This window comes from Mustela erminea, chromosome 3 (assembly GCF_009829155.1).
Source record: "Mustela erminea isolate mMusErm1 chromosome 3, mMusErm1.Pri, whole genome shotgun sequence".
Taxonomy (NCBI): domain Eukaryota; kingdom Metazoa; phylum Chordata; class Mammalia; order Carnivora; family Mustelidae; genus Mustela; species Mustela erminea.
In genome coordinates this window covers 63,482,320-63,509,879 of record NC_045616.1, presented here as the reverse complement: position 1 = coordinate 63,509,879, position 27,560 = coordinate 63,482,320, and the positions used below count along the sequence as shown (strand labels likewise).

Genomic DNA, 27,560 nt, shown 5'->3' with positions numbered 1-27,560 from the left:
CTCATTGTTTGGGGCTCACATCTTCGGAGCAAGTTTAGTGGGGACATCAAATCACAACTCCACTACCTTATTTAGAACTCTAAGGCACAGGTCTCTCTCTTTAATAGAAACATTAAACAATAAACAGGCATAATTCCTGGACACAGAGGCTTAGAGCAAATGATCTTTTGTATTATATTTTTATTGTTTGGGGGAAGAGGCACACAAAGCCTAATGTCAGTTTGCTTTCATCTCAATTTATTTCCTTACTTTTCACAAGAGAGGGTGGGGGAATCGTTATATTGTTATATCAGAGCATCTCTCTGAGACCTCCTATAACAATTATGCTCACAAGATGTTAAAAAAAAAATTACACTGGGACTAAGGTAAATATTTTTATTCTCTACTAATGTTCATTTATTAAACTATGCACAAACTCACTTAAAGGATGTGAACTCCTAATTACTTATGTACTTTACTCTTCCTGTATTTTGTATTTTTAAGGTAGTTTTAACTTTTTTCCCCCCTCATGTGTAAATCCCTGTGGGTGGGACTTTTCAGCATATCTGATTTCACAAATGCCATAGGAAGCTGCCCACAGTGAGTTGGTGCCACAGAAGGGAATTGATGTAACTTCTTCTGAAGTCCCAGACATTTTTCTGCTGTTTGCCCCTTTTCTGAAAGGTGCCATCTTTTGGAAGAATAGTGCTAATTATTTTGTCTATAAGCAAATAAAATAATTGTTATTATGTTTATTTTGCCATATAAATCTGGATGGTGAGCAGGAGGCAGTGTAAGACACTGAAATACCCTATTCTTGTAGCACTCACCATCCATATATCCCATATAAAGATGGGATGCTTTAATCCCAGTGTTTCAGATGATAAGAAACCTCAGTTTTGTACTCTGATCACCTCAGTTATGGGGATTATAAAGATCTTTTTTTTCAGAAAGCAGATAAGAAATTACTTTAGCATTAGTTGTATAGCCAGGCCAAATAGAAAAGTAGACAGATTGATTAATAGGTAACTGGGCCATTTAGCAACTGCTCTAATAAGGGCAGAACCTGGACTGCATGCTTTGCTTCCTACTCCAGCATTCCATCAGTGACCCACCTAAGGGTATTGTTGTAGACTCATGAGGTACAAAACACAGGATAATTCTGTAGAAGGGGCTTATGAATGTGACAGGTGCCTTACTAGGTGTGTGGTTTTTGTACAGCTCTCTTTACCTTGACTTTTACCCATCCTGATGGGGGAAAGGGGGCCAGGCAAATACCATTTCAGCTGTGCCGCCGCCATAATGCTTTCTGAAATGCTCTGCATTTTATTTTTTCTTTAAACATTTTACTTGTTTGACAGAGAGAGAGAGCACAAGCAGGGGGAGCAGCAGGCAGAAGGAGAGGGAGAAGCAGGTCCCCGTGCCACAGAGAGCCCAAAGTGGGGCTCGATGCCAGGACCTGGGATCATGGCCTGAGGTGAAGGCAGATGCTTAACCTACTGAGCCACCCAGGAGCCCCAGTGCTCTGCATTTTAAAACCAGAATATGAAAAATGAAAGTAACTGAAGTACCTAAGTATTAGCTAATATTAAGTTTGAAAATAAGGCTTATTTTGTATATGGCCTGGGAATTCAGATTTGGAAAACATTTGTCTATAACTGAATTCATATTATGTGCTTTATAATTTGAAACTAATCTGGTGTTAGTCATATTATTTATATTATCTTTAGAAAACCCTCCTTAGAAGGAGGGTTTATTTCTAAAATAATATGCATTTATATGTATCTTGAAACTAGAAATTTAATTTTTGGCTCTGCATTTACCTCAATTTGGAAAACATTCATATGTAATAAAATTATGAAATGAGATCAGAAAGCTCTTAATCTTAATTTTTATAAATACATTTAAATTGTATTTCTCTTCCATTAAGCCCAGAAAGTAATCATTAATGGATTTGTTCATGAGGACATTTTTAGTATTGGTATAGATTTAAATATATTTTACAGTCCAGTTGTGAAAAGTGCAAATAAAATGAGGTAAAAACCAGATTAGTATTTTTACTTTATTTTTTAATAGTAATATTAGGTTGTAGCCTACTCATATTATTATAGTTAGTCTGATTAGACCTTAAGAGTTTGTATATTTAAAGAAGTGTAACTTACAGAAATAATTACTGTTTATTTAAATGTGCCTTCAGTAAAAGTGATACTTTATATGTAAGCAAGTGAAAATCAAAATAAGCATTTTTAAAAGAAGATATTGAGAGTATTTTAACATCTGAAAAGTTTCTTTCATGAATGAAGAAAATTTAAAGTTCTTTTCCCTCTAAAAACAAAACTTAATTCTCAGGCTTAATTATTCCTTATGGCTTAATGCCTTTTTCCTCATTCCTAAATTCCAATTTAATGGGTAAAGGAAAAAAAAAGCTTTCTTTCTTTCTTTTTAAATAAAAAAGTAATATGACCCTGGGCCCAATTCTAGGTTTCAGTTAATTTAGGTAAGATACACAAATTCACAATTTTTACATAGGATATTTCCTCTTCAAATGTATACTATGGAAACAGATAATATTCCTTTTAAGAAAAACTCAGAATCAGTATTTTCTTTGTTAAACAAATAAATATAAATAACACTTCTGATCTTGGTCCTTAGAAACAAAACTAAAGTAGATTTCTTTTGTCTTTAGAAAGAATGTAGGGAAACCTCATTGGTGAAATATATACTTATTTAAATGATGATAATTACTGTTTCTGTTTATAATTTAGAGAAACCAGGAAAAGAAACTAATAAACTGAGTGAGCATGAACGTTCCATCTCTCCACTACTTTTTGATGATAGTCCTCCTGATCTGCAGCCCCAAGGAAATCCTTTACAAGTGAATTCTGAAGAACAGAATAATCCTCAACTACTCCAAAATTCAATTGTTTTTGGAACATCAGCTGAGGAAGTGGTAAAGGAAATTCGTTTCAGAATTGAGCAAAAAACAACACTGACAGCCAGTGCAGGTACTTGAAAACTGATTTGGTGGCTACCATAGTTAAAATTTTCAGACTGGCTAATTCAAGTGTAATATTAGTTCTTCCTTGCTATTAAGCTTATAGGAATGTTTTCTTACCCTTTTTGATTCAACTTCTTCTTTTTTTTTTTTTTTAAAGATTTTATTTATTTATTTGACAGAGAGAGATCACAAGTAGGCAGAGAGGCAGGCAGAGAGAGAGAGGAGGAAGCAGGCTCCCTGCTGAGCAGAGAGCCCGATGCGGGACTTGATCCCAGGACCCTGAGATCATGACCTGAGCCGAAGGCAGCGGCTTAACCCACTGAGCCACCCAGGCGCCCCTTTGATTCAACTTCTAATGACTTTACCTATTCAGAATTCTATGAAGCAACAGGTAAATTGGAATTAAGCAGAAAAGCCTATGAACCCAAAGAAAACAACTATCATAAATCTCATGTAGCTATCCTTTTTAAAGCATACAATACATTTTAATTGGCTTAGTACGGAATAGTTTATTAGTTTTCCCTTTGAAGTTTTTCAACCCTGTCCAGGATTACAAGAGAGACCCTACAGAAGCCCTGACTAGCAACATAGCAATCTAGGACCAGCTGGTGGAGGGAAAAAGAGCTTTACAAATGTCAGTAACCCATAAAGGTATCACTCTGTCTTAGCATAGAAACTGATATTCATCATGAGGACCGTAAATTAGCATTAAGATTAGGTTAATCTTTTTTTTTTTTCTTTGCCAAAGTGTGAGAATAAGTAACAAATTTTAGTAGGATGTGTATAAAAATTGAAATGAATCATTTAATCATCATATTTGAATATACCTATTTCAAGTATCTTAATTGATCATTGAGTCTCAGAAATGTTCAAAACAGCTTTCTAAAAGGTATTAATTTGCTTTAATAAAAACATAATAAACATAATAAAAACAGTGCATATATTTTACTATCATTGTTTTAAATATAATGTAACCTGGAATCTTTGATTTTTTTTTCTTTACTTGGGTAATCTATACAAAAGACCTTTCAAAGAGTGAACATCCACCCTAAATTATATTCTGGATCTTTTCTATAAATCAACCGTGTATTACAACTAAAGATGGTCTGTAAACTAATAATATTACTTAAATAAACACTGACATTACTCTTAGACTTTAAAATTCCATGGAGATTTAAATATTCTTCATTTCTGCTGCCACAGTGACTAATACAATTCCTTTTCCTAAAATCATATCAAGCCCTGGGGAGATAGGTAGTTATCAGTTGTTATTTTTAAAGTATCATTTGTCATCATTTTGGACTTCCTACATTCACTATTTCTGTATTGTCATCTCATATTTTAAAATGATACATGTCACCTTCTTTGAGTCATCAGAATGTTCTTCTTTTAAGGAATTGCCCCAAATACAATGTTAGCAAAAGTATGCAGTGATAAGAATAAACCAAATGGACAATACCAAATTCTCCCCAGCAGACAAGCTGTGATGGACTTCATCAAGGACTTACCTATTAGAAAGGTGAGATTTTGTATAAAATTTCTATTTTATTTATATAAAATATAATTTTATTTATATTTAAATATAAACTATATTTGTAAACATAAATATATATATTCTGAAGAGAAACTACTTAGGATGGTAGTAATCATTCTTTGCTGAAAAGTTTTAGAGCAGTTGGTAACAAGCAGGAAGTATAATGGATGATTGAATTTGGATTTGAAGAAATCTTTCTATGAAACCCTTAAATTGAGGTTTAGGAAGTTTGTTTGCCAAAAAGTTTTAAGAAAGTAGTAGATGAAAGACTTTTAAGTGTACCTCTGTCAAGAAGAACAGAAATAAGAAGAATACTTGTAAGGGTCCTTCAGCTGTAACCTCTAATACTCTCTTGATTCTAAAGTCTAAATTGCCATCAGATTAATAGGTATGAGACTTAAAAGAGATCTGGAAATTTAATTGTTTTTGACCCCCTCCCCCCAAAACCCCCAAAATACATTACTGTCTTTAAAATGGTAAAACGATCCCATAGGGGTTTTTTATAAAAATGGTGTGTTTTATTATTTTTTATAGCTTGTAGATTTTTCTGCATATAGGTTTTTTAAAAAAAGAATAATTGATGTTCTGGGGCCTGATTTTCTCACATCACATACAGGAGTGAATTTAAAGATACATTTTTCAATGCCCAGAAGAAAGGCCATACCAGAGGATATAATGTATGATCACTGAATGGTTTAGAGTATGTAAGATGTAGCTATAAAGCAGTGTTTTCCATTGTGTTTTTCAAGATATGAATAACTATGCCATTGAAAAACGTTCTGGGGTCAAAGAACTTTGGAACATACCAGGCTTAGTGGATAACAACAGATAATGTTATATTAAAGATTCATAAGTTTTGCAGTAAAAAGTTTATTTTAGATTTGCTTATTCCACCATTTTTCAAGCTTCTATGACTGTAGAACTCTTTTTTTAATGCTTTAAAAAATATATATTTTATTTATTTATTTGAGAGAGAAAGAGAGCATGAGTTGGGGAGGGCAAAAGGCGAGGGGGAAGCAGGCTCCCTGCTGGTTGGGAGCTTGATGGGGGACTCGAGCCCGGGACTCTGAGATCATGACCTGAGCTGAAGGCAGATGCTTAACCGACCAAGCCACCTAGGTGCCTCTTTAATGCTTTTTAAAATTTTGTGTAATTTAAAATTTTAAATTTCCATGTAACACTAGTTTAGGAGATGTACCGAGAAGTAAAGTAGTTTTATTGTATGACTTGTGAGGATGGTCACATTATTCATACCTTTTATTGGTTATAAAAGGTATAATGAGATTAAATATCTTTACTTGCCTTAATGTAAAACTGTATTAATAATAAATATTAACTCTTTTCTAGGTTTCTGGAATAGGAAAAGTTACAGAGAAAATGTTAAAGGCTCTTGGAATTATTACTTGTACAGAACTCTACCAACAGAGGGCATTGCTTTCTCTTCTTTTCTCTGAAACATCTTGGCATCATTTCCTTCATATTTCCCTGGGTCTAGGTTCAACACACCTGACAAGGTACCTATATGTGTAGTCATTCTGTTTTTTTCTTATCATTTCCTGAAATAACAATTTTAACCATTGATAAGGAAGCTATAGGATAACATTTTTTTTATTTCTTTTTAAAGATTTACTTATTTATTCCAGAAAAAGAGAGAGAGAGAGCAGGAGAGGCAGAAGGAGAGGGAGAGAGAGAAGCTCAAGCAGACTCTACAGAGTACAGAGCCTAATGTAGGACTTGCTCCCAGGACCCTGAGATCATGACCTGAGCTGAAACCATGATCAGATGCTCAACTGACAATGCCACCTAGACACCTTTATAGGATAACATGCTTTAAAATTTTTTGAGTCTCATTCATTCTGGAATATAATTTTTGAATTAGAGCCAAAAGATTGCAGGTGGCAGGAAAGGAAAAGAACAAAGAATCACTCTTTGACTATTGGCTACAGCAGTTGGTTAGATAGATAAGAAGAACGATGAGTACTTTCTTTTCTGTACCTGCCTTGTTTTTGTTCAGAACATAAGACTAATGGTCTGATTGTTGAGGAAAGAAAGGTTACTCATATTCGAGAATTTACCCCGTAAGTGGGGAAATTTAATGATTCTTTGAGAGCCTCATGACCTAAAAAGTTCATTTCTTTTCTTTTATAAATAAAACAAGTTTTATTTCTTTTCTTTTTCCAGACTTATAAATGATTGACTGATTCATTCAGTAGTGAGTACTTACTTCATTAGTTACTGTTCTAGGCACTGGGAAGAACAGTAGAAAATAAGACAAAATCTTGTCTTCATGGACTTTGCAGAATAGTGTGGCAAATATGAAGTAACCAAATAAACAAATGAAGAAAGTAAGGCAGAGTTAGGGACTAGAACATGCCTTGGGGAGTAAGAGTGGGTGTTGGCAACCATAATCCAAATGCAGGGACCTGAAGGGGCCAGCCATGTAAAGATGTAGAAGAGGAAACAGCAAGAGAGGTTCGTGATTCTTCCTTGCCACTCTTTCATTTCAGTCTTAAAAAGAAATGTCCGAGAGCTAGAAGGGTACACTGTGGGAGTGGGTGAAAAGAAAGGAATTTTTTTTTTTTTAAGATTTTTACTTATTCATTTAACAGAGAGAGAGAGAGAAAGAGAGAGAGCGAGCACAAGTAGGCAGAGAGGGAGAAGCAGGCTCCCCGCCGAGCTCAATCGCAGGACCCTGAGATCATGATTTGAGCCCAAAGCAGGGGGCCCAACCCACTGAGCCACCCAGGTGCCCCAAGAAAGGAATTTTTAAGAAGAATGGGAATTAACATGGGACACTATTTTTATAATTTTATCATCATCCTGTCAGTCTGCCCCCAGAACAATTCCTTTATTTACTTAAACTAAAGAAAAGCAGGAAGATTATAGAGGAGGCAAATGAAATAAGTTAAAATAATTAAAGGTGCTAAATCTTAGAGATTGCAGCTACTGCCTTTCTCATCTGTCCATGCTCCTCATCCCTTTTGTTTTTTTGTTTTTTAAAGATTTTATTTATTTGACAAAAGAGCACAAGCAGAGGAGTAACAGAGGGAGAGGGAAAAGGAGGCTCCCCACTGAGCAGGCAGTCCCATGTGGGAGGCTCTCCCAGGATCCCAGGAATAGGACCTGAGCTGAAGGCAGATGCTTAACAAACTGAGCCTCCCAGGCGCCCTCATTGTTCTCATTTTTAAGCCCTTAGTTAGCTGACTTTGATCTTGAGCGAATGTAATGCTAAGATCAGAGAAGGAAATCGCACTACTATAAATAATCTAGTATTTGGAAGTAATGGGAAATAAAACTTTTTCTTTAATCCAAGGATTATCCTCTTTTTTATTTACATAGTGGTTGAAAACAATGTAGTTCTTGATATAACATAACATATATGAATCTGTGGTATTTAAAGATGCCAGTAATCCTTTGAAGTGAAATTCATAGGTAATTTATAATAATGTAAAATAGCAAACCTCCTTTCCCTTTTTTTTTCCTCCTTTCCCTTCTATGTACATTCTCTATTTCTTTCTTCTGCTTTATTTTTTAATCCTTAATTCTTCTTACCTTCTGACATACTCCAGATTTACTTCTATATGTCTTTATTTGTCTCCTTCCAGTAAGATACAAGTTTCTTAAGGATAAAAACTTGGTCTGTTTTGGTCATAACTGTATACCCAGTGCCTAGAACAGTACTTTACTCCTAATAGGTTCATTGAGTATGTGGGAAATGAATAATCTACATGTCGTTTCAGCTTTTTTAGTTTCAACTACTTCTCTCAGAACAGCTAGAATTCAACCAAACTAGATGGTTCAGATTCTAAATCACCATCCTATTTCTGTGTCCAAATTCTAACTGAGGTTCAATAGAGTGGTATAAATGAATAATAAATAGCTATAGGAGAGCACAGTTAATATATCACTCAAAAAACTAGGTAATTGGTATTTAATCAGATCACATAACAACAAGGCAACTCTTACTGGTTTTTATAAGCCAGGGTTTTTATATTCACACTTTTAGTAGAACCAGTTTATAATATCAACCTATTGTAAAATTTTTCTCTTTGATAGATATAGACTTGATCCACTTTACATATAATGATATTAGCATCTGTATTTTTTGTTGATAGTTTTATTTTGAGATTTTAAAAACTCACTGTTCTTCATGATGTATGAATTTTAACAAAATACATTTAAAAAATTCTTTAAATGGTAATTGATATGTTAAATCCTTTTGGTTGACTAAAAAGAACTGAGTCTTCTTTGAAAAAGTAAAGAAAATCTTTCTTTTTCTTTTTCATTTCAAGGGATGGAGAAAGGAAAAGCATGAGCGTTGAGAGGTAATGTTTTGTTCATAACTCATAATTCATGTTATTTTTAACTTTTGGTTTTTTTTGCAAAATATCACTGAAATAGAAAAATCTGTCTGCAAACCAAATGAAATTTTTCAGTAGTTGATGTGACTAAGTTAAATATTCCAGTATAATGTTATATCTTTGCTTGCTATGCTCTCCATGGGAAAAAATTTAACTATAGTTATTTATTTCTAATGTTGGTTTCTTCCTATTAAATGAAAACCAATCATCTTAAGATTCTGAATCTTAATTTCTAGCCCTGTTTGTGGGAAAATTTACTGAGTAGTTATTTGAGAAATTTAAGAAGGGGCCTTGGAAATTCTTCTTGAAACTTTTCAAATGTTAGTGAATGCACATAGTGGTCAAATAGTAAGCTATTGAGCTTAGAGAGGACATAGTCCAGTGGTTTACAATCTTGTATGGAAGACAAATGAAATCTTTTTTTTTTTTTAAAGATTTTATTTATTTATTTGACAGCGGGAGAGAGATCACAAGTAGGCAGAGAGGCAGGCAGAGAGAGAGATGGGGGAAGCAGGCTCCCTGCTGAGCAGAGCGCCTGATGCGGGGCTCCATCCCAGGACCCTGAGATCATGACCTGAGCCGAAGGCAGAGGCTTAACCCACTGAGCCACCCAGGTGCCCCAGACAAATGAAATCTTGATGAGATTTTATTATTTTCAGAAATATATACCAGTAGATCTAATTAGTTAACAAAGAAGGAGGTGTACAAATGCCTCTTGAAACATTGCAAATATTCCCAGTCTTTTTTATAATTAAAAAAATACAGATGAAGTTTCTCAAGATAGCCTTTTTCACTAATGGGTTGGCAGAGGTGCTCTATTGGACAGACTATGGGAGTGAAATAGCTATTAACCTGGAGGAAGTATACTAGTTTTTTATTGGTCCTGTAACATATTACCACAGATTTAGTGGCTTAAGACAACACAAATTTATTGTCTTACTGTTCTGAATCAGGAGTCCTAAAATTAAGGTCTTGGCAGAGTTGTAAGTCTTCTAAAGTCTCCAAGGACACATCCATTTTCTTACCAAAAGCTTTTAGAGGCTGCTTATATTCTTTGACTGATGGCCCCATGCTCCATTTCAAGCCTAGCATCTTGTCTGTCTCTGATTCTCACCCTCCTATCTTCTTAGAAGGACACTTGGGATTATATTGGACCCACCTGGACAGTTCAGGCTAATCTCTCCATCTTAACTTAATCATATCTGCAAAGTCACTTATATCATGTAATGTACTGCATTCCAGGATATTAGGATTTGGACATCTTTGGGGGCCATTATTTTGCCCACCACAAGGGGCAAGCATTTTGGCAATGTCTGTTAAACTCACAGACACACCTGCACTTTGATCCCACAGCTCTTTTTCTAGGAATTCATTTCACACATGTAATCACATGTCATTTTACAAGTATATAAGGTTACTTGTTATTTTTTCCATGATAACAAAAGATAGTATTTAAGTAAATATCCAAAAACAGAGGATTAGTTAAGTGACCTTACATCTTTAAATTAGAATATTAGGCTACTGTATAAAAATGAGGGAATTACATATTCATAAGGAACTCTCACCAGGATGAATTGAGAAAAGGTTCTAAACAATGTGTCTAATATTCTTCAGTTTATGTAAAAAAGTACAGGGGAAGTATTTGCTTATTTGCTTGTACAAATTTGCTTATACAAAGAATACTCTGGAGAAATTTAAATGAATAGGAAGCTGGAAACATTGGTTGGAGGAGAACTGGATAGCTAGGGTTAGAGTTAGAAGGGGGACTCTTCACTGAATAGTCCTATGCTCAGGATTTTTTATGCCAAAGAGAGATCATCTTCCTCTTTTATGTTAATATGACCTCTTGCCTTTTTTCAACACTCTTGTGCAGATGAATTAAAATTTCTATGTTTAATCTTACCAGCCCTCCATTTCCACTTGTCTACTAGACAACTCTATATAGGTGCCAGGAACCATCATCCCCTTATATCTACTTGAAGATACTTCTATTCCAAAAAATATATATACAATAATTAGAATAATATTCTCATATATACTTTCTTAAGCTAACCCTCTGTAGCAGTCTATATACACATATACCATAATGTATTTTAAGTTCTGAGGGCATTATCATTATCCGTTGGTGATTTTAATCAGCTTTTTAAAAATTTCCAGTGTAGTTAAGGTACAATGTTATATTAGTTTCGGGTGTACAATATAGCGATTCTGCAGTTCCATATATTAGTCAGTGCTCTTCAAGATAAGTGTACTCTCAATCTCCACCACCTATTCACCTGTTCTCCTATCTACCTCCCCTCTGGTAACCATCTGTTTGTTCTCTGTAGTTAAGAGTCTGTTTTTGTTGTTTTCTCTTTTCTTTTCCTTTGTTTTGTTTCTTAAATTCCACGTATGAGTGAAATCATGGTATTTGGCTTTTTCTGACTGACTTATTTTGCTTAGCATTATACTCTCTAGATCCCTCCATGTCTTTGCAAATGGCAAGATTTCTTTCTTTTTTTTAATGGCCAATATTATGTATATATATGTATATTTATATACCACATCTTCTTTATCCATTCCTCAGTTGATAGACACTTGGGCTGCTTCCATAATTTGGCTATTGCAGATAATGCTGCAATAAACATTAGGGAGCATATATCCCTTAAAATTGGTGTTTTCAAATTCTTTGAGTAAATATCCAGTAGTGTGATTACTGGATCGTAGGATAGTTCTGTTTTTAATTTTTTGAGGAACCTCCCTACTGTTTTCCAGAGTGGCCGCACCAGTTTGCATCCCCACAAACAGCACAGGAGGCAGGAGGGTTCCTTTTTCTCCACATCCTTGCCAACACTTGTTTCTTGAGTCTTTGATTTTAGCCATTCTGACAGGCATGAGGTGATATTTTTAGCCATTCTGACAGGCATGAGGTGATATTTCGTTATGGTTTTGATTTGCATATCCCTGATGAGTGATGTTAAGCATCTTTTCATTTGTCTTTGGACATCTATAAGTCTTTTTTGGAGAAATGTCTGTCCATGTCTTCTGCCTATTTTTTAATTGGATTATTTTGTGTGTGTGTGTGTGTGTGTGTGTGTTGAGTTGTCTCATTCTTTATATATTTTGGTCACTAACCCTTTACCAGACATATTATTTGCAAATATCTTCTCTTATTCCATAGGTTGTCTTTTGGTTTTGTTGGTTGTTTCCTTTGCTGAGCAAAGGCTTTTTATTTTGATGTAGTCCCAATAGTTTATTTTTTGCTTTTGTTTCCATTGTCTTGGGAGACATATTTAGAAAGATGTTGTTATGAGTGATGTCAGAGAAATTATTGTCTGTGCTCTCTTCTAGGATTTTTATGTTTTCAGGTCTCACATTAAGTCCTTAATCCATTTGGGGTTTCTTTTTGTGTATGGTGTAACAATATGTTCTTTTGCATGTAGCTGTCCAATTTTCCCAAAACCGTTTGTTGAAGAGACTATCTTCTTCCCATTGCATCTTCTTGCTTCCTTTGTTGAAGATTAATTGACCATATAATTGTGGGTGTATTTCTGGCTTTCTATTCTGGTGCATTGATCTGTGTGCTTATTTTTGTGCTGCTACCATACTGTTTTGATTACTATAGCTTTGTAGTATAACTTGAAGTCTGGAATTGTGGTACCTCCAGCTTTGCTTTGCTTTTTGAAGATTACCATGGCTATTTTGAGCCTTTTGTGGTTTCATACAAATTTTAGGTTTGTTTCTTCTAGTTTTGCAAAAAATGCTCTTGCTATTTTTTTTTTTAGATTTTTATTTAAATTCAAATTAGTTAACATATAGCATATTAGTTTCAGGGATAGTATTTAATGATTCACCAGTAGCATATAACACCCAGTGTACATCATTACATCAGTGTCCCCCTTAATGTCTATCACCCAATTACCCTCCCCAACCCCAGCAAACCTCAATTTGTTCCTTATAGTTAAGAGTGCTGTTGGTATTTTGATAGAGATTGCATTTAATCTGTAGATTGCTTTGGGTAGTGTAGGGATTTTAACAATATTTGTTCTTCCAAACATGAACATGGAATGTCTTTCCATTTGTGTCATCTTAATTTCTTTTATCAATATTGTATAGTTTTCAGAGTACCGGTCTTTCACTTCTTTGGTTACGTTTATTCCTAGGTATTTTATCGTTTTTGGTGCAATTGCAAATGGGATTATTTTCTTAATTTCTCTTTCTGATGTTTCATAATAAGTGTATGGAAGTGCAGTGGATTTCTGTACATTGATTTTTTACCCTGTGACCTTCCTGAACTCATTTATCAGTTCTAGTAGTTTTTTGGTGGAATCTTCAGTTTTCTATAGATGGTATCATGTCTAATAGTGAAAATTTTACTTCTTCCTTACCACTTTGGAGGCCTTTAATTTCTTTACATTGTCTAATTGCTGTGGCTAGGACTTCTAGTACTGTATTGAATAAAAGTGGTGAGAGTGGACATCCTTATCTTGTTCCTGACCTTAGAGGAAAGGCTGTCAGTTTTTCCCCATTGAGAATGATGTTAGCTGTGGGTTCTTCATGTAAGGCCTTTATTATGCTGAGATATGTTTCCTCTAAACCTACTTTGTTGGGATTTTTATCATGAGTGGTTGTTATACTTTGTGAAATGCTTTTCCTGCATCTATTGAAATGATCATATGATTTTTATATTTTCTCTTATTGATATGATATATCAGACTTTAATCAACTTTTTAAAAAATATTATAGATAAAGCAAATGTACCTTTGGTAATCAGTTTAACTACAAATGATCTTCCATTATTTACATAGATTTTAGATGTTTTTCCTTAATTATATCTTAGTTCATCTGAAAATTTTATTTTGTGCTGCAGAAAATATAACTTGATGCTAAGCTATTTATTTTTTTTTTTATTTTTTTTTTTTAAAGATTTTTATTTATTTATTTGACAGAGAGAAATCACAAGTAGATGGAGAGGCAGGCAGAGAGAGAGAGAGGGAAGCAGGCTCTCTGCTGAGCAGAGAGCCCGATGCGGGACTTGATCCCAGGACTCTGAGATCATGACCTGAGCCGAAGGCAGCGGCTTAACCCACTGAGCCACCCAGGCGCCCGATGCTAAGCTATTTAAACGTACTTTGTCACTCCTTAATTATCCTGGATTATAGGTTACTCTGTGCACCAAAATCATTTTTGTCTTTCTAGGACATTCAATGAAATAAGTAAAGCAGAGGAACAATATAGTTTGTGCCGGGAACTTTGCAGTGAACTTGCTCAAGATCTGCAGAAAGAAGGACTAAAGGTACTTTATTTTGGTGTGGTCTTCTTAGTTTACAAAAAAAGCAAAACTTCTTTAAAGATTTTATTTATTCATTTGAGACAGAGAGAGAGAGAGAGAGAGAGAGAGCGAGCATGAGGGGGGTGAGGCAGAGGGAGAAACAGACTCCTTGCTGAGCCAGGAACGGAATGTGGGGCTGGATCCCAGGACCAGGAGATCATGACCTGAGCCGAAGGCAAGCACATAATTACCCATCTGAACCACCCAGGTGCCCCTGGTTTTTAAAAAAATTTTAATAGTAAAATGATACTTTAAAGGAAGAGTTGGGTTTTACATTTGAGTACAAATTGAGACGCATTAGAAAGGATTATTCCCATCCCCAATAGAGACAAATTTGATTCTGACCCATAATTGAGGCCTATGATAAGATGATTACATGAAGAAGCAACTTACAACAGTGGGCTGGCTCCAGTATAATTCCAGAATTTGGAGTACATTTGAGTAAGTTCAAAATCAGAGTTATATTGACATTAGAGAATAAAGCAAAGGTAAGGATTTCTCTGGAACTATATTTACTTTGTATAAATATCTTTCCAACCCTCCTTTACTGTTTTTCTCAGGTAGACAGTGATTTTCTAGAATAACATTTTGTTTCAAGGCCCTTGTTCTAGGTTGTTTAACACATTGCAAACAAAACCTGGAAGGTTTTAAATTTCTATTTTATAATCTTTACTCACAACAATCCATATTTAGTAATCTTCCAAACTCTGAAACCAGAGGTGGAGTTATTACAAAGTATAATACAAAGGTATTCAAAGGTTATCCCCAAAAAATAAAAACCAGAAAACAACAAAGTTATTAGAATGGGATATCTATATATTTCTTTTTTTTCTATTGCCCTCCTCTATATATTTCTTATAATCCTTCTCTATCATACCTTAAGTATAAATAGAATTGATTTAAAATTTTTTAATAAACCTGTAATTTTAGAGTCATTTCATATATACAGAAAAGTAGTATAGATCATATAGAGAGTTCTGATATACCCAGTTTCCCACACTATTAATATCTTATGTTATTTTAGCCATATTGTCATAGTACTTTTGTCAAGCTAAGAAACTAAAATTAGCTCATAACTATTAACAAAACTCCTGACATTTTTTGGATTTTACCTGTTTTTCCATTAATGTCCTCTTTCTGTTCCAGGATTCAGTCCAGGGAACCACACGGCATTTAGTCGTCTTGTCTCCTAGTCTCCTCTAATCTGTAACAGTTTTTCAGTATTTCCTTGTTTTTCTTGACCTTCATGTCTTAAGGAATATTGGCCAGGTATCCTTCAGGGTATCTTTCCATCTAGGCTTGGCTGATGTTTTTCTTATGATTAGACCAGGGTTGTGGATTTTTAGAAAGAATACCAGAGGTGAAATCTCTTCATTACATCCTTTCAGGGTATAGGATGGCCACAAGCTATCACCAGGGGTAGTAACCTTTGTCACCTGATAAAGTGAGTGTTTGCTAGGCTTCTCCTCTGTGAAGTTACTACTTTTCCCTTTCCATACTTTATTCTTTGGAAGTGAGTCCATCAGCCCACTCTCAGAACTTCTAGGAGGTAGTAAAATATATGTAACATAGAATTTACCATTTTAACTATTTTTAAGTTACATTTCTATGGCATTAAGTTCATTCATATGGTGCAACCATCACCACTATCAATCTCCAGAACTTTTTCATTATCTCAAACTGAAATTCTATACCCATTAAAAAATAACAGTAGAGTTCTTACATGTAAATGGCTTAGCATAGTGTCTGGCATATAGTAGGTACACAATAACTGTGAGCTGTCTATAAGACCCTTTCAATGGAGACCCCTTTAAGAAGCTTTTTTCCTCTCTTTTTAGGTACTGAAATCTAAAAGAGATTTAGTAAAAAGAAAAATGATCAGTTAATGTTGCTTTTTATATAAAAAGTCCTTTTATAAAAATCCCATTTAAAATGGGATTTTTAGGTTGCTTATATATTTCATTTATTCTTTTTGACAGATTTCATTACCATGTTTCATAAATAATTGATTACACTTCTATATTATGTGTATATAAGAGATATTTTTGAATTTTTTCTAACATACAATATAGCTTGTTTCTAGAAGTTAGAAAACTATATATAACAATGTTTTCTGTTGTTTGTAGGGTAGAACTGTTACCATTAAACTGAAGAATGTAAATTTTGAAGTAAAAACTCGTGCATCTACAGTTTCATCTGTTGTTTCTACTGCAGAAGAAATATTTGCTATTGCTAAAGAATTGCTAAGAACAGAAATTGATGCTGATTTTCCACATCCTTTGAGATTAAGACTTATGGGTATGCCTTTTCTTGTTTTTCCTTAAATCTGCTAGATTTTCCCAAAGAAATCAACTTAGGAAATAGTCTCTCTCTCTCTCCTTCATTTTTTTCTTAAACCTGTTTAGGAGTTTGTACCTATGCTGCCATTTTTCTTAGTTCTTAGAACCTGATGTAAGTGAAACCATGCTCATTAGTTTAATTCCTGTAAGAACCAATTACAGTTGATTTTTCCTTCCTACTTACTGAAATCCTTGGGGATAGGTATGTTTCAAAATTTAAAACCTTTCAGATTTTAGGAAACAAATACAGTACATATTGAGTACATTATGTAGTACTCCTTTGGTATCTGAGGCACCACCTCATGATAAACACATTAATATTTTTGTAGCAAAACAAGAAAATATTCACAATAGGTTATAAAGACTCTAAATATAGTCTCACATCAATTCGGTCATTAATTACCATTTGTTGGTTACAATTTTTAGAGCTCTTTAGATTTCAGAATTGCAGATAAGGAATTGTGACAATATAAAACTGTATCTGCAGCCACTGCGTGGTGAACAAACAAATTAACAAAACAAGTTTCTAAAGTGAATTGCGTGAGAGGATGCTCATGGATAAGCACTCCAGATGCCACCTTTACTGCTAAGAGTGGATCATTAGCTGTACTTTCATATATGAAACATAGTATACACTTGAAATTGATGGAATAAAGTATGTTGATTGAAAGCTAAAGAGCCTATGTTTATAACAACATAATTCGTAATTGCCAAAATTGGAAACAACCAAAATGCCCTTCAGTAGTAGATGATTGGAAACTGGGACAGACAATAGAATATCATTTAGTGCATAAAAGAAATGAGCTATCCAGCCATGAAAAGACATGGACGAACCTTAAATGCATTTTATTAAGTGAAAGAAGCCAATGTGAAAAGGTTAAATACTGTGTGATTTGAACTATATGACATCCTGGAAAAGACCAAACTGTGGAGACAGTGAAAAGATCAGTGGATGTCAAGGGTAGGTGGTAGGGAAGGGATGAATAGAATTAGCACAAAGGATTTTTAGAACAGTAAAAACTATTCTGTATGATTCTATAATAATGGATACATATCATTAAACATGTCAAAATCCATAGGATGTACAACACCAAGAATAAACCCTAATGTAATCTATGGACTTTGAGTGTTAATGTTATATCAAGATAGGTTCATCACTTGTAACAACCATATCACTCTGCTGCAGGATATTGATTGGAGGAGGCTGTGCATGGTGTGGGCAGAGGATATGTAGGAACTCCGACCTTTCTGCTCACTTTCGATGTGAATCTAAAAAGTGCTCTAAAACACAAGGCTATTGGGAAAAAAGAGAGTCTGTGAAGTTGACTCCAATCCGTTAGTTGGTATTTAGTGGTATCTTCTGTCAAATATTAATTATATAATTATTATCTAACCATGCCAACTCCAACAGATACTATTTATGATATCCAGTTTTATAAAGGAAGGTAAACTTCATGCGAAGTACCCATTTTGAAAAAGTATACTTTAATTCAGAAAATATGCCATATTGCTTATTATTTTTCTTTAAACATCATTTTGTATATATGTCACAACAATATTATGCAAAATACTGTTATGCATTATGAGTGAATTGGCTTTGTTAAGAAAGTAATTGTCGTTGGTTTAATTTAGGTGTACGGTTGTCCAGTTTTCCCAGTGAAGAAGATAAGAAGCACCAACAAAGGACCATTATTGGCTTCTTACAGGCTGGAAACCCAACTCTGTCAGCCACTGGGTATATGGTAGAGAAAACTGACAAAGATCAGTTTCTGAAACCTCTAGAAATGTCTCATAAGAAGAGTTTCTTTGATAAAAAGCGATTAGAAAGGAAATGGAGCCATCAAGATACATTTAAATGTGAAGCTGTGGGTAAACCAAGTTTACAGACATCACATTCAGTTCAAGTTTTAAAGAAGAAGATGAATGAGAATTTAGAAACGTCGGAGAATTCAAATAACTCTCAGATATTTACCTGCCCAATTTGCTTTAGGGAGCAAAGAAGCATCAGTCTGGAAGCCTTTAATAAACATATAGATGCATGTCTTGATGGACATTTGATCAGTGAAAACTCCAATGTGTTCTCATGTTCACATGCTTCCTCTACAGAAGTTAACAAGAAAGAAAATGTACATCCTTCATTCTCACTCCATGGGAAGCAGGATTATGAAACCCCTCAGAAGGATTCAGAAATCAATTCAGTAAATTGTGTAGAGCTAGTAGAGACTGAAGATAACCCACGTAAAGCAAAAAGTATAGATGGCTTAAGTGATAAGCACAGCAAAGAGGAATGTGCTAGTCTTTCAAACAAATCATTTAATATTGACACACGGTGTCACAATTCTTCCTCTACTGTTTCATTGGAAGAGATTGGGTCATTAAGTCAGCAAGAATCCTCCCAGTCTTATTTACATGAAGCGATAACAGACCAACCTCTAGTTTGTCCAGTTTGTAACCTAGAGCAAAAGACTTCAGATCTTACCCTGTTCAATGTGCATGTGGATGTATGTTTAAATAAAGGCATTATCCAGGAACTGAGAAAGGAAAAAGTTAATGTAGCTAACCAACCCAGAGAAAGCACCCAAAGTACTGGTGAGTTTGCAGTCATTTTAAAGAACTCGATTTTCTAGGAACGTTTTATTAAAATTAAGATTGTTATTAAATTGGGGCACCTGGGTGGCTCAGTGGGTTAAGCCGCTGCCTTCGGCTCAGGTCATGATCTCAGGGTCCTGGGATCGAGTCCCACATCGGGCTCTCTGCTCAGCGGGGAGCCTGCTTCCTCCTCTCTCTCTCTGCCTGCCTCTCTGCCTACTTGTGATCTCTGTCTTGTCAAATAAATAAATAAAATCTTAAAAAAAAAAAAAGATTGTTATTAAATCTAAAATGCATACTATTAAAGGGATAGACTGTGTATGCCGCCATTTAGGGATATGTCAGTTACCTTAGCATGGGTTAGAATTAACTGAAGCCATTAGATTTTAAATTTTGGCAAAACTGTTCTGTGTTTGATTTAGCAGGGAATGAACTCAGGTGTTTAGGGGAGCCAAGTAATCTAATCAAAGGCAAAATTCCCTTGGAATGAATAACTCAGAGGGATAAAAGGTACAGCTTAGGGAATATAGTCAATGGTATGGAAATAGTGCTCTGTGGTGACAGACGGTAGCTCCATTTGTGGTGAGCACAGCATAACATATAAACTTGTTCAATTACTATGTTGTGCACCTGAAACTAATATAACCTTGTGTGTCAACTATACTTCAATTTAAAAAAAAAAGAAAGAAATTCCTTCAGAGAAATTCTGCTGAAGCACAGGGGTAAATTAACTATAATCACCCAGCCAGAAAGCCTCTTTAAGTTATTTTTTGGTAGTCTGACTCTAGCCCAACTGCAAAAATAAAATTAAGTATAATGCCATAAAATAAGTAAATTATAAAGAAATTATGCAATATAGTTAGTTATTGGTGTGTCTAAATATGAACTATGTAATACTAACAAAGTTTTTTATTATCTCTAATCAATCAGCTTTAGCTTTTTAGATTTTTAGACAGCTTTTTAATTTCATGTTGTTCATTATGGCATTTCTTGACTTTTCTTTCATTAAAGATAACTCAGGCAGAGTGCAGAAGACTGCAACAAAACCAAAAAGGTATGGCTAATTTGAGTTTTAACACTGCTGGCTATAAAATTGTTATATTTTGAGGTTTAATTTTTAGGAGATGTAAAATTTGCTCTTATAGATCAAGTAAAATTTTTTAAAAAATCAAAGATTCGCAAAACATTTTTCAAATATCTTCCTGCATTTTGACTGTGTATTCTTTTCTCTTCCAGGCCAGGATTGATGACAAAATACTCAGCATCAAAGAAAACAAAACCAAACAATCCCAGACACACTCTTGATGTATTTTTTAAATGAACATTGAACATTTTGTCATTGAATATTTTATTCTTAATAAGAAACTTTTTATTGTATAATCAATAGATCTCTTCTTTTTTATTAAGTTTACAGATTCATGTAGTGAAAGGCAAGTGCAATAAATCCTCCCAAATGACATTTCTTTGATATGAATTTGGAATATGTGCTAATTAACTTTTGTAAACATCTTTTGGATAACCATGAGAATTTCACTTCTATTATACATCAATCAGAAATCAGCCCTGTTAGAGCTAATTTTAAAATGAGAAATTAGGATGGAATCAAAAAATGATTTTTTTCCTTATCATGTTTTATAGTGAAAATAAAAGCATATTTATAAGGGCTTTCAGAAGTCCACACAAACCTAGTTTAGCATAAGAATTTTTCAGCACTGGGGCACCTGGGTGGCTTAGTCAGTTAAGGCTAAACACCTGACTCATGATTTTGGCTCAGGTTATGATCTCAGGGTTCTGAGATTGAGCCTTGTGTGGGGCTCCACACTCAGTGGGGAGTCTGCTTGAGAATTTTCTCACTCTCCCTCCACCCCTCCTCCTGCCCATGCTCTCTCTCTCTAAAATAAGTAGAATAAATCTTTAAAAAAAAAAAAAAAAGAACTTTTCAGCAGTTAACCACTTTGTTGGTACTGGACTACTCTATTTGTTTTAGTAACGGCTACAATTTTGTATAGTCATATTTGAAATTGTAGTGTCTTCAGATACCTCATAAGCATTCCTATTATAATTTATTGGGGAGAGTGGTAGGGAGGTTTCAGATGTTTTCATGGAGGATGCTGCAAAGCAGAGGCAGATGGAGGAGGTTCCCAACACCAGAGTTCAGCTGGCGACAGGTCAGGGAGGAGACTTGGTGGAGTGCACCTCAACCCCTGATGGCCTGGCCTTGGTAAGCTCCTACCACACCCACTGAGCCAGGGACCCCTTAGACCATATGGTACTCGCAGAGCAGGTGCAGAAGGCTGATGAATTCATCCAAGCAAATGCCACTTACAAACTGATGGTCATAGCTGAGCAAATTCAACACTTAAAAGAACCAGCCAGGGGCGCCTGGGTGGCTCAGTGGGTTAAGCCTCTGCCTTCAGCTTAGGTCATGATCTCAGGGTCCTGGAATCGAGCCCCACATCAGGCTCTCTGCTTGGCGGGGAGTCTGCTTCCCCCTCTCTCTCTGCCTTCTTCTCTGCCTACTTGTGATCTCTCTCTCTTTTTCAAATAAATAAATAAAATATTTTAAAAAATAAAATAAAATAACCAGCCAGGAAGGTATGGAAGATACTCACAAAGACGCTGACTTGCATCATGTAGCTTGTAATATAGTTAAAAAAAAAAAAAAAACCACTAAAACCTGGCAACATTTACTACCTTTATAAATGGGAAAGTGGTCAGCAGTATTTTTCTATTATTTCTCCAAAGGAATGGGGGACAGGCTGTCCACATGACTTCCTTGGTGCCTACAAGCTACAGCATGACTTGTCCTGAGGATAGTGAGAAGCATGATGCTAAAATCAACATAATGGACAAGTTGCTAAGCCAGCCAGCGGCCCTGCCTCCAAGCACTGAACCCACCTTCCAGGGACTAATTCACTGAAAGTGGACTCTGATAAATAGCTCTCCTGGCAAAGACCTGTCTCCTCCTTGTTGCCTTCATTCTCTGAAGGGAGGTGTCATGAGAATTGAGGTATTGTGGGTGAATCATGGACTTCTTGAAAAGAAGCCCTGTGTGGGGTGCCCGGGTAGCTCAGTCAGTTAAGCAGTTAAGGGGCTGCCTTTGGCCCAGGTTATGATCCTGGGGTCCTGGGATCAAGCCCCAAGTGGTAGTCAGTCTCCTTGCTCAGCTGGGAGTCTTCTCCTTCTGCCCCTCCTCCTAGTCATGCACTCTCCTCGAGAGCTCTCTCTCTCACCTCTCTTTCTCTCTCTCAAATAAATAAAATCTTTTAAAAAATTATAAGAAGTTCTATGAAGAGTATTAGCTTGGCAGAGCAAGGATGAAGGTTTTGTTACCTTCAGAAAAATAGTATCGCAGTATTATTTTGTGTTAAAATAATTGTTTAAAATAGGATTATCCATTTGATTTTTTTTTTTTGCTTAGAATTCCTTTATCTTATGCATAAGCACGTGGTTCACTTTAAAAAATATTTAGTCTAAGATTCAAGGTAATTAAGTTTTTTTGTAGGACTTTAAAATGGTGGTATTTCATTCTTTGAGAGTTATGTTTATGCTTTACAAAGATCTATTAAAAAGGATAAATTGCATACTCACTTTATTTTTATTATAACCCTTTAGAGAAAAGTGTTCAGTACAAAAGATTAATGTGTATTAAAACATCTCATTTATCTTAACTATATTTCTATCACATTTTTATTAATATTTGTGAGAGAAGACAGCTTAACACTTATTAGCTTAAGTAGTTAATCCAAATACTTTTGTGCTATTCATATAATTTTTTTCAAAAAACAATTATTTAATGGAAACATGAAAATGGAATCATTTTCCATTACTTCTTTAAGGAACTAAATTTTTTGTTTCTTATATTTTTGTTTTCTCTTTCCCTACTTTTCATATTTTATAACTCTGTCAAATTTATGAAGACATAATATTTTAGAAATAGGTTAAATTGGGATCTCACATAGCCTTTGACTAAAGTGGTAACTTGACTTGAAATAACTAGATTGTTTAAAATTAGGTTTAATATTTATTAGCATGCCAATCTCAGGCCTTATTATCATATACTATGGCGAATTCAGAGTTGTAGAGCTGTGGGTCTTGATTGTGTGATTTATGTAACTAAATTCTGTATAAATTAAGTTCAGTAAAGTGCTGATTTAATGTATTGTAAAGTTAATTGTATTATATTTAGTTGTTCCTATCTTGCCTTGGATTTATTTTTATTGTGTTTTCAAATTTAGAGTAAATATGAAATTATTTTCATGTAGATGATTCATTTAATTTAATGTTATCATTTAGTAATATTTAATAATAATTTAAAATAAAATTGCAAGTGTTTAATTGCTCTTTTAGCCAATAAAAATGGTTTTCTTATTTTTCTACTCTTTTCCCACTTCTGATTCTTTCTCTTTTATTCTCCTTGTCCAGAATTCTCTCCACATTCTTTCCTATCTATTTTAGCTAATATACCTAACTCATCTACTTTTTGTTATAATTTTGCTTTGCAGTATTTTTAGGAAATAAAGCAAAACTTCGAAGAACAAACACCTTTGATCTTATCTACTTAGAGGGTCAAAATACAGGGAACCACCTTGGAGAACATATTTGTGACACATGTAACTTGCCAAAAACTCAATCCAGAATATGTAATCCTGAAGATATAAATGACTCCTATGTATTAAAAAAGAAAAAGACAAATAGCTAGTAGAAATCGCACAAATGACTTTAAATTTCACTTTACATAAGAAGAAATCCAAATGGCCAGGAAACATGAACACAATCTCAGCCATTGTAGTGATAGGGAAATGAAAAATAAAACCACAAAGAGGTATCATTACATCCCTACCAGATTCACAAAAATGAAAAGATCCCATGTTATTAAATTTTGGTGATTATGTGGAGCAGGGTGAACTCTACATTGAAGACAATCACTTTGGAAAACAGTTTGCTTTTCTTCAATAAATTTGAAGACGTGTACATTTAACAACCCAGCAATTGCACTCCTAAATAAACTCCATTTGCTCTCCAGATTTACTCTTGACCCTTCACCCTGCTTTCTGTCCATGCAGTAAGTGGCTGTGGCATTGGGGGAACCACTACAGACTTCAGGGAGAAAAGAAAATGAAGTTGGGTATTTATTCCTACATGTACCATATTATATGATCATGTAGAGTTGGTTAGGTCCCTTGACCCAAGGTCACAAGTTTTTTATACTGTGTTCTCTCCTCTCTCTTCAGGTTTTGTTTTTTTTTTTTTTTTTTTACGTTATCTCTGCACCCAATGTTGGGCTCCAACGCATGACCCTGAGATCAAGAGTCGCATACTCTTCCAACTGAGCCAGCCAGGTGCCCCCTCTCTTCAGGTTCTGATAATCTTTTCCTTCCCTCACCCTTTCAGCCTAGAGGTGTCAACAAAGCCTTGCTTTTATTAGTTTTGGGGTGCTGCACCATATTTTGTGTTTCCCCACACATTTGTAAATGGTCCTTTTCAAAAACTCATCTCAAAATATAGTTTTTTTTCCTTCTACAGCCCTGATACAATGTCTTGGGAAAACTACTGAACACATTCCTTAGGAAGTAGGTATAAGAATGTTCCTAGCAGCACTGTAATAGCAAAAATGGAAAATAAATATTAATTTAATTCTACCACTGTATATTCATGTATATTCAAGCAATGGAATTCTAGACAGTGGTAAAAATGGAGGAAATAGCTAATCAGAAAGTAGAGGAATATCTATTAGGTGGCTCTGTAGGTTAAGCATTTGACTTGGGCTCAGGTCATGATCTGAGGGTCCTGGGATTAAGCCCTACATGGGGCTTCCTGCTCAGCAGGGAGTCTGGTTGTCCTGCTCCCTCTGCCCCTCCCCCCATTCATGCACGCTCTTACACTCTCTCTCTCAAATCAATAAAATCTTAGAGGAAAGTAGATATATTTCACAAACAATCTGGAGTAAAGTAAGTCATAGATGGCAAGTCATAGCATGCCACCAGCACGAATACATTTATATAAAGTTCAAAACAATTAAAACTATTGTTCTAAGGATTTATCCATTTGAAATAAGATTATTAAGAAAAGCAAGTATGTTTTTGTCCTGAGAGAATAATGATTTCCTCTGTGGGGAGGTAGAGAAATGTGATTTGGGAATGGTACATAGAGCTGCTGGGATGCTGAAAGTGCTCTATTTCTTGGGTGGTTCACTGCATAAAGTTTACCATAAAACTATTCTTTAAACTGCACATATGTGACTGAAATCCTAATAAAAAGCCAGTTCACAAAATTCCTGAAAATTTAACAATCTACTCTTGCAAGCCAATACAAGCTAGCACCCATATATCATGTTACATGAAAAACACAGGCTTGGCATTCAAGGCCAATCAAGTCACACTGCATAGCTTAGAGTTTCCTGAATAGACCAAGCTATTGCTTCCTTCTGGTATGGTGCTTGGTTGCTCCCTCTGTCCAGAATGTACTTCCTGGTCATACATTCTCTCTCCCACCATGCACAACTTTGCTCTCGCTCCCTCCATACTGAACTTAACCCCAGGGGCCACATTCAGGAGAGGGTCCCTGCCCTCTGGAAAAACTGGTCAGTCACTCCTTTGTGCTCCTATTTTTTCTCTATGAGGACAAGGAGACATTCTTTGCTATGGCTTCACTGCAATCCTGTCCCACTAGATCTCTGAATTCTAGGTGTGAAGTATATGGTCTGGCACTTAGTGTCACAATTATTTAATGACCTATGAATGAATAAATCATATGTAACCAAAGAGTGGTATCTATTACTATCTTACTTTTTCTGGGAAGAAAAAGCGGTGGCGGATGTAGGGTGGCTGCACTCAAACTGGGCCCTAAGGGGTGGGCCTTTCAGAAGGAAGGAATTGCATTTTTTTTCCTTTTATTGGATAATGGCTTGCGTTATAAATATTTTATTACTATGGCCTTTTGGGGTGGCTTGAGAGTATTTGGAAGATGGCTCCAAAATGTACTATTGAACCTAAGGTTTAAAACATGTTTTTTGAGGAACTATTCCATTTTGAATACTGTCCTTGGTTCCTAGTGCTGATTTTTTAAAAAGTAATATTCCATTTTGAAAAGTAGTGCTAAATTTGAACATACCTGGTGCTGATAAGATTTTAGTGAACTTCACAGAGCAATGGTGTTTATTTCCCAGAGCAAAAACTGTCCTTTTGTTGTATAATTAAAGGATAATCACTTTTCCTTTGTAATACAAAACCAAAACAGTTGGATTAACAGTTGTTCAAGGAAAATTCAAATGTTATTATAGTGAGTATTGGAAATGTAATTTCATTTATTAAGCAAACCATAATGAACTGTTCTTACAAATGTCAAGTAATTTATGAATCTTTTCTTCTTTTTTGTTAATGAGTCTTATTTCCTCATTATTGCTCAGAGGCAGAAGAAAATTCAGAGGCAAATAGTGTTAATCCTTTATTTCTAACGCCAGTCTCTTAAGATTATTATGATTTCAAACTCAGAATACATTCATATACATAAAAATACATACATGTGTGTGTATACATAGATACACATATATTTGTGTGTACACACACAACCTATGCCAAACCCTTGTCTATAACTGAATTCTGTCTACACTTGTAGGACCTCTTGAAAATGTCCACTTCTTTTCTTTCCTTTTGTCAAGTCCTCAGCAGTTGCCTAATCTCATTCAACATATTTCTCGGCTTTCATTAGTTTATTTCTCTTTAAATTGTCTTGTACGTTTTTACAGGCAATGCTCTCCTAATATTCTTAGGCGCGGGCGTGCGCGCGCGCGCGTGTGTGTATGTGTGTGTATAAAGGGTGGGTCAGTTCTGGGGTCAAATCTAGCTCTGTTTTATAAGGACTTAATTTTTTTTTCACTCCTAGAACGCGCTAAACTTCCTATTTGACCTCTGAAACCATCCACAGGTGTGAGATGTGCCATGGTTTTACTTTGTTTTGTAACGCATCAAATCCACTGTGGGTGCGGTGGATTCAGGGCAGAGGTCCTGGTTGTCCTTCAGTATTCTACTTTTCTTTAATATGATGAGAATTTTAGCTACGCACATGGTTGCCCAGGATCCTATATTTAGTCAATTTTTTATTTCATAAACTACAAAGAAGAAGAAGAAGAAAAAAAACCTAAGATGGGCAGTCCAAAAGGTTATGACTGGGTTTAAAATGAAATACCAAGGGGGAGCCTGGGTGTCCGTCTTTTAAGCGTCTCACTTTTGGTTTTGGCCTGAGGTCATGATCTCAGGGTGCTGCGATCCAGCCCCACTTGGGTCTCACGCTTATTGGGAAGCCTGCTTAAGATCGTCTCCCTCTTCCTCCACCCTTCGCGCACTCATGCTCTGTCCTCTCTTTCTGAAACAAAATCTTAAACAAAACAAAACAAAACAAACAAACAAACAAAAAGGATACCAAGGTTTACACCTTCAGAGAAAAAAAT

At 35.2% G+C, this 27,560-nt stretch overlaps 1 protein-coding gene and 1 pseudogene across 4 annotated transcripts in view; both read left to right on the top strand.

Moving 5' to 3' along the window:
* Nucleotides 1-20,894, top strand: part of POLK (DNA polymerase kappa) — a 67,844-nt gene extending 46,950 nt beyond the window's left edge. For 3 of the 4 annotated variants that reach the window (XM_032335939.1, XM_032335938.1, XM_032335940.1), the window contains exons 7-15: nucleotides 2,745-2,984; nucleotides 4,372-4,496; nucleotides 5,859-6,025; nucleotides 8,804-8,836; nucleotides 14,051-14,147; nucleotides 16,310-16,481; nucleotides 18,155-19,111; nucleotides 20,123-20,165; nucleotides 20,348-20,894. In XM_032335939.1, the coding sequence (XP_032191830.1) occupies nucleotides 2,745-2,984; nucleotides 4,372-4,496; nucleotides 5,859-6,025; nucleotides 8,804-8,836; nucleotides 14,051-14,147; nucleotides 16,310-16,481; nucleotides 18,155-19,111; nucleotides 20,123-20,165; nucleotides 20,348-20,432 (1,919 nt within the window). In that variant the 3' untranslated portion in view covers nucleotides 20,433-20,894. Of the gene's footprint in view, nucleotides 1-2,744; nucleotides 2,985-4,371; nucleotides 4,497-5,858; nucleotides 6,026-8,803; nucleotides 8,837-14,050; nucleotides 14,148-16,309; nucleotides 16,482-18,154; nucleotides 19,171-19,384; nucleotides 20,062-20,122; nucleotides 20,166-20,347 lie in introns of those variants that run through there. The other variant, XM_032335941.1, reaches the window with a different exon arrangement.
* Nucleotides 20,895-20,981: 87 nt separating this feature from the next.
* On the top strand, nucleotides 20,982-22,250 carry LOC116586231 (annotated as a pseudogene).
* The last annotated feature ends 5,310 nt before the right edge of the window (nucleotides 22,251-27,560 follow it).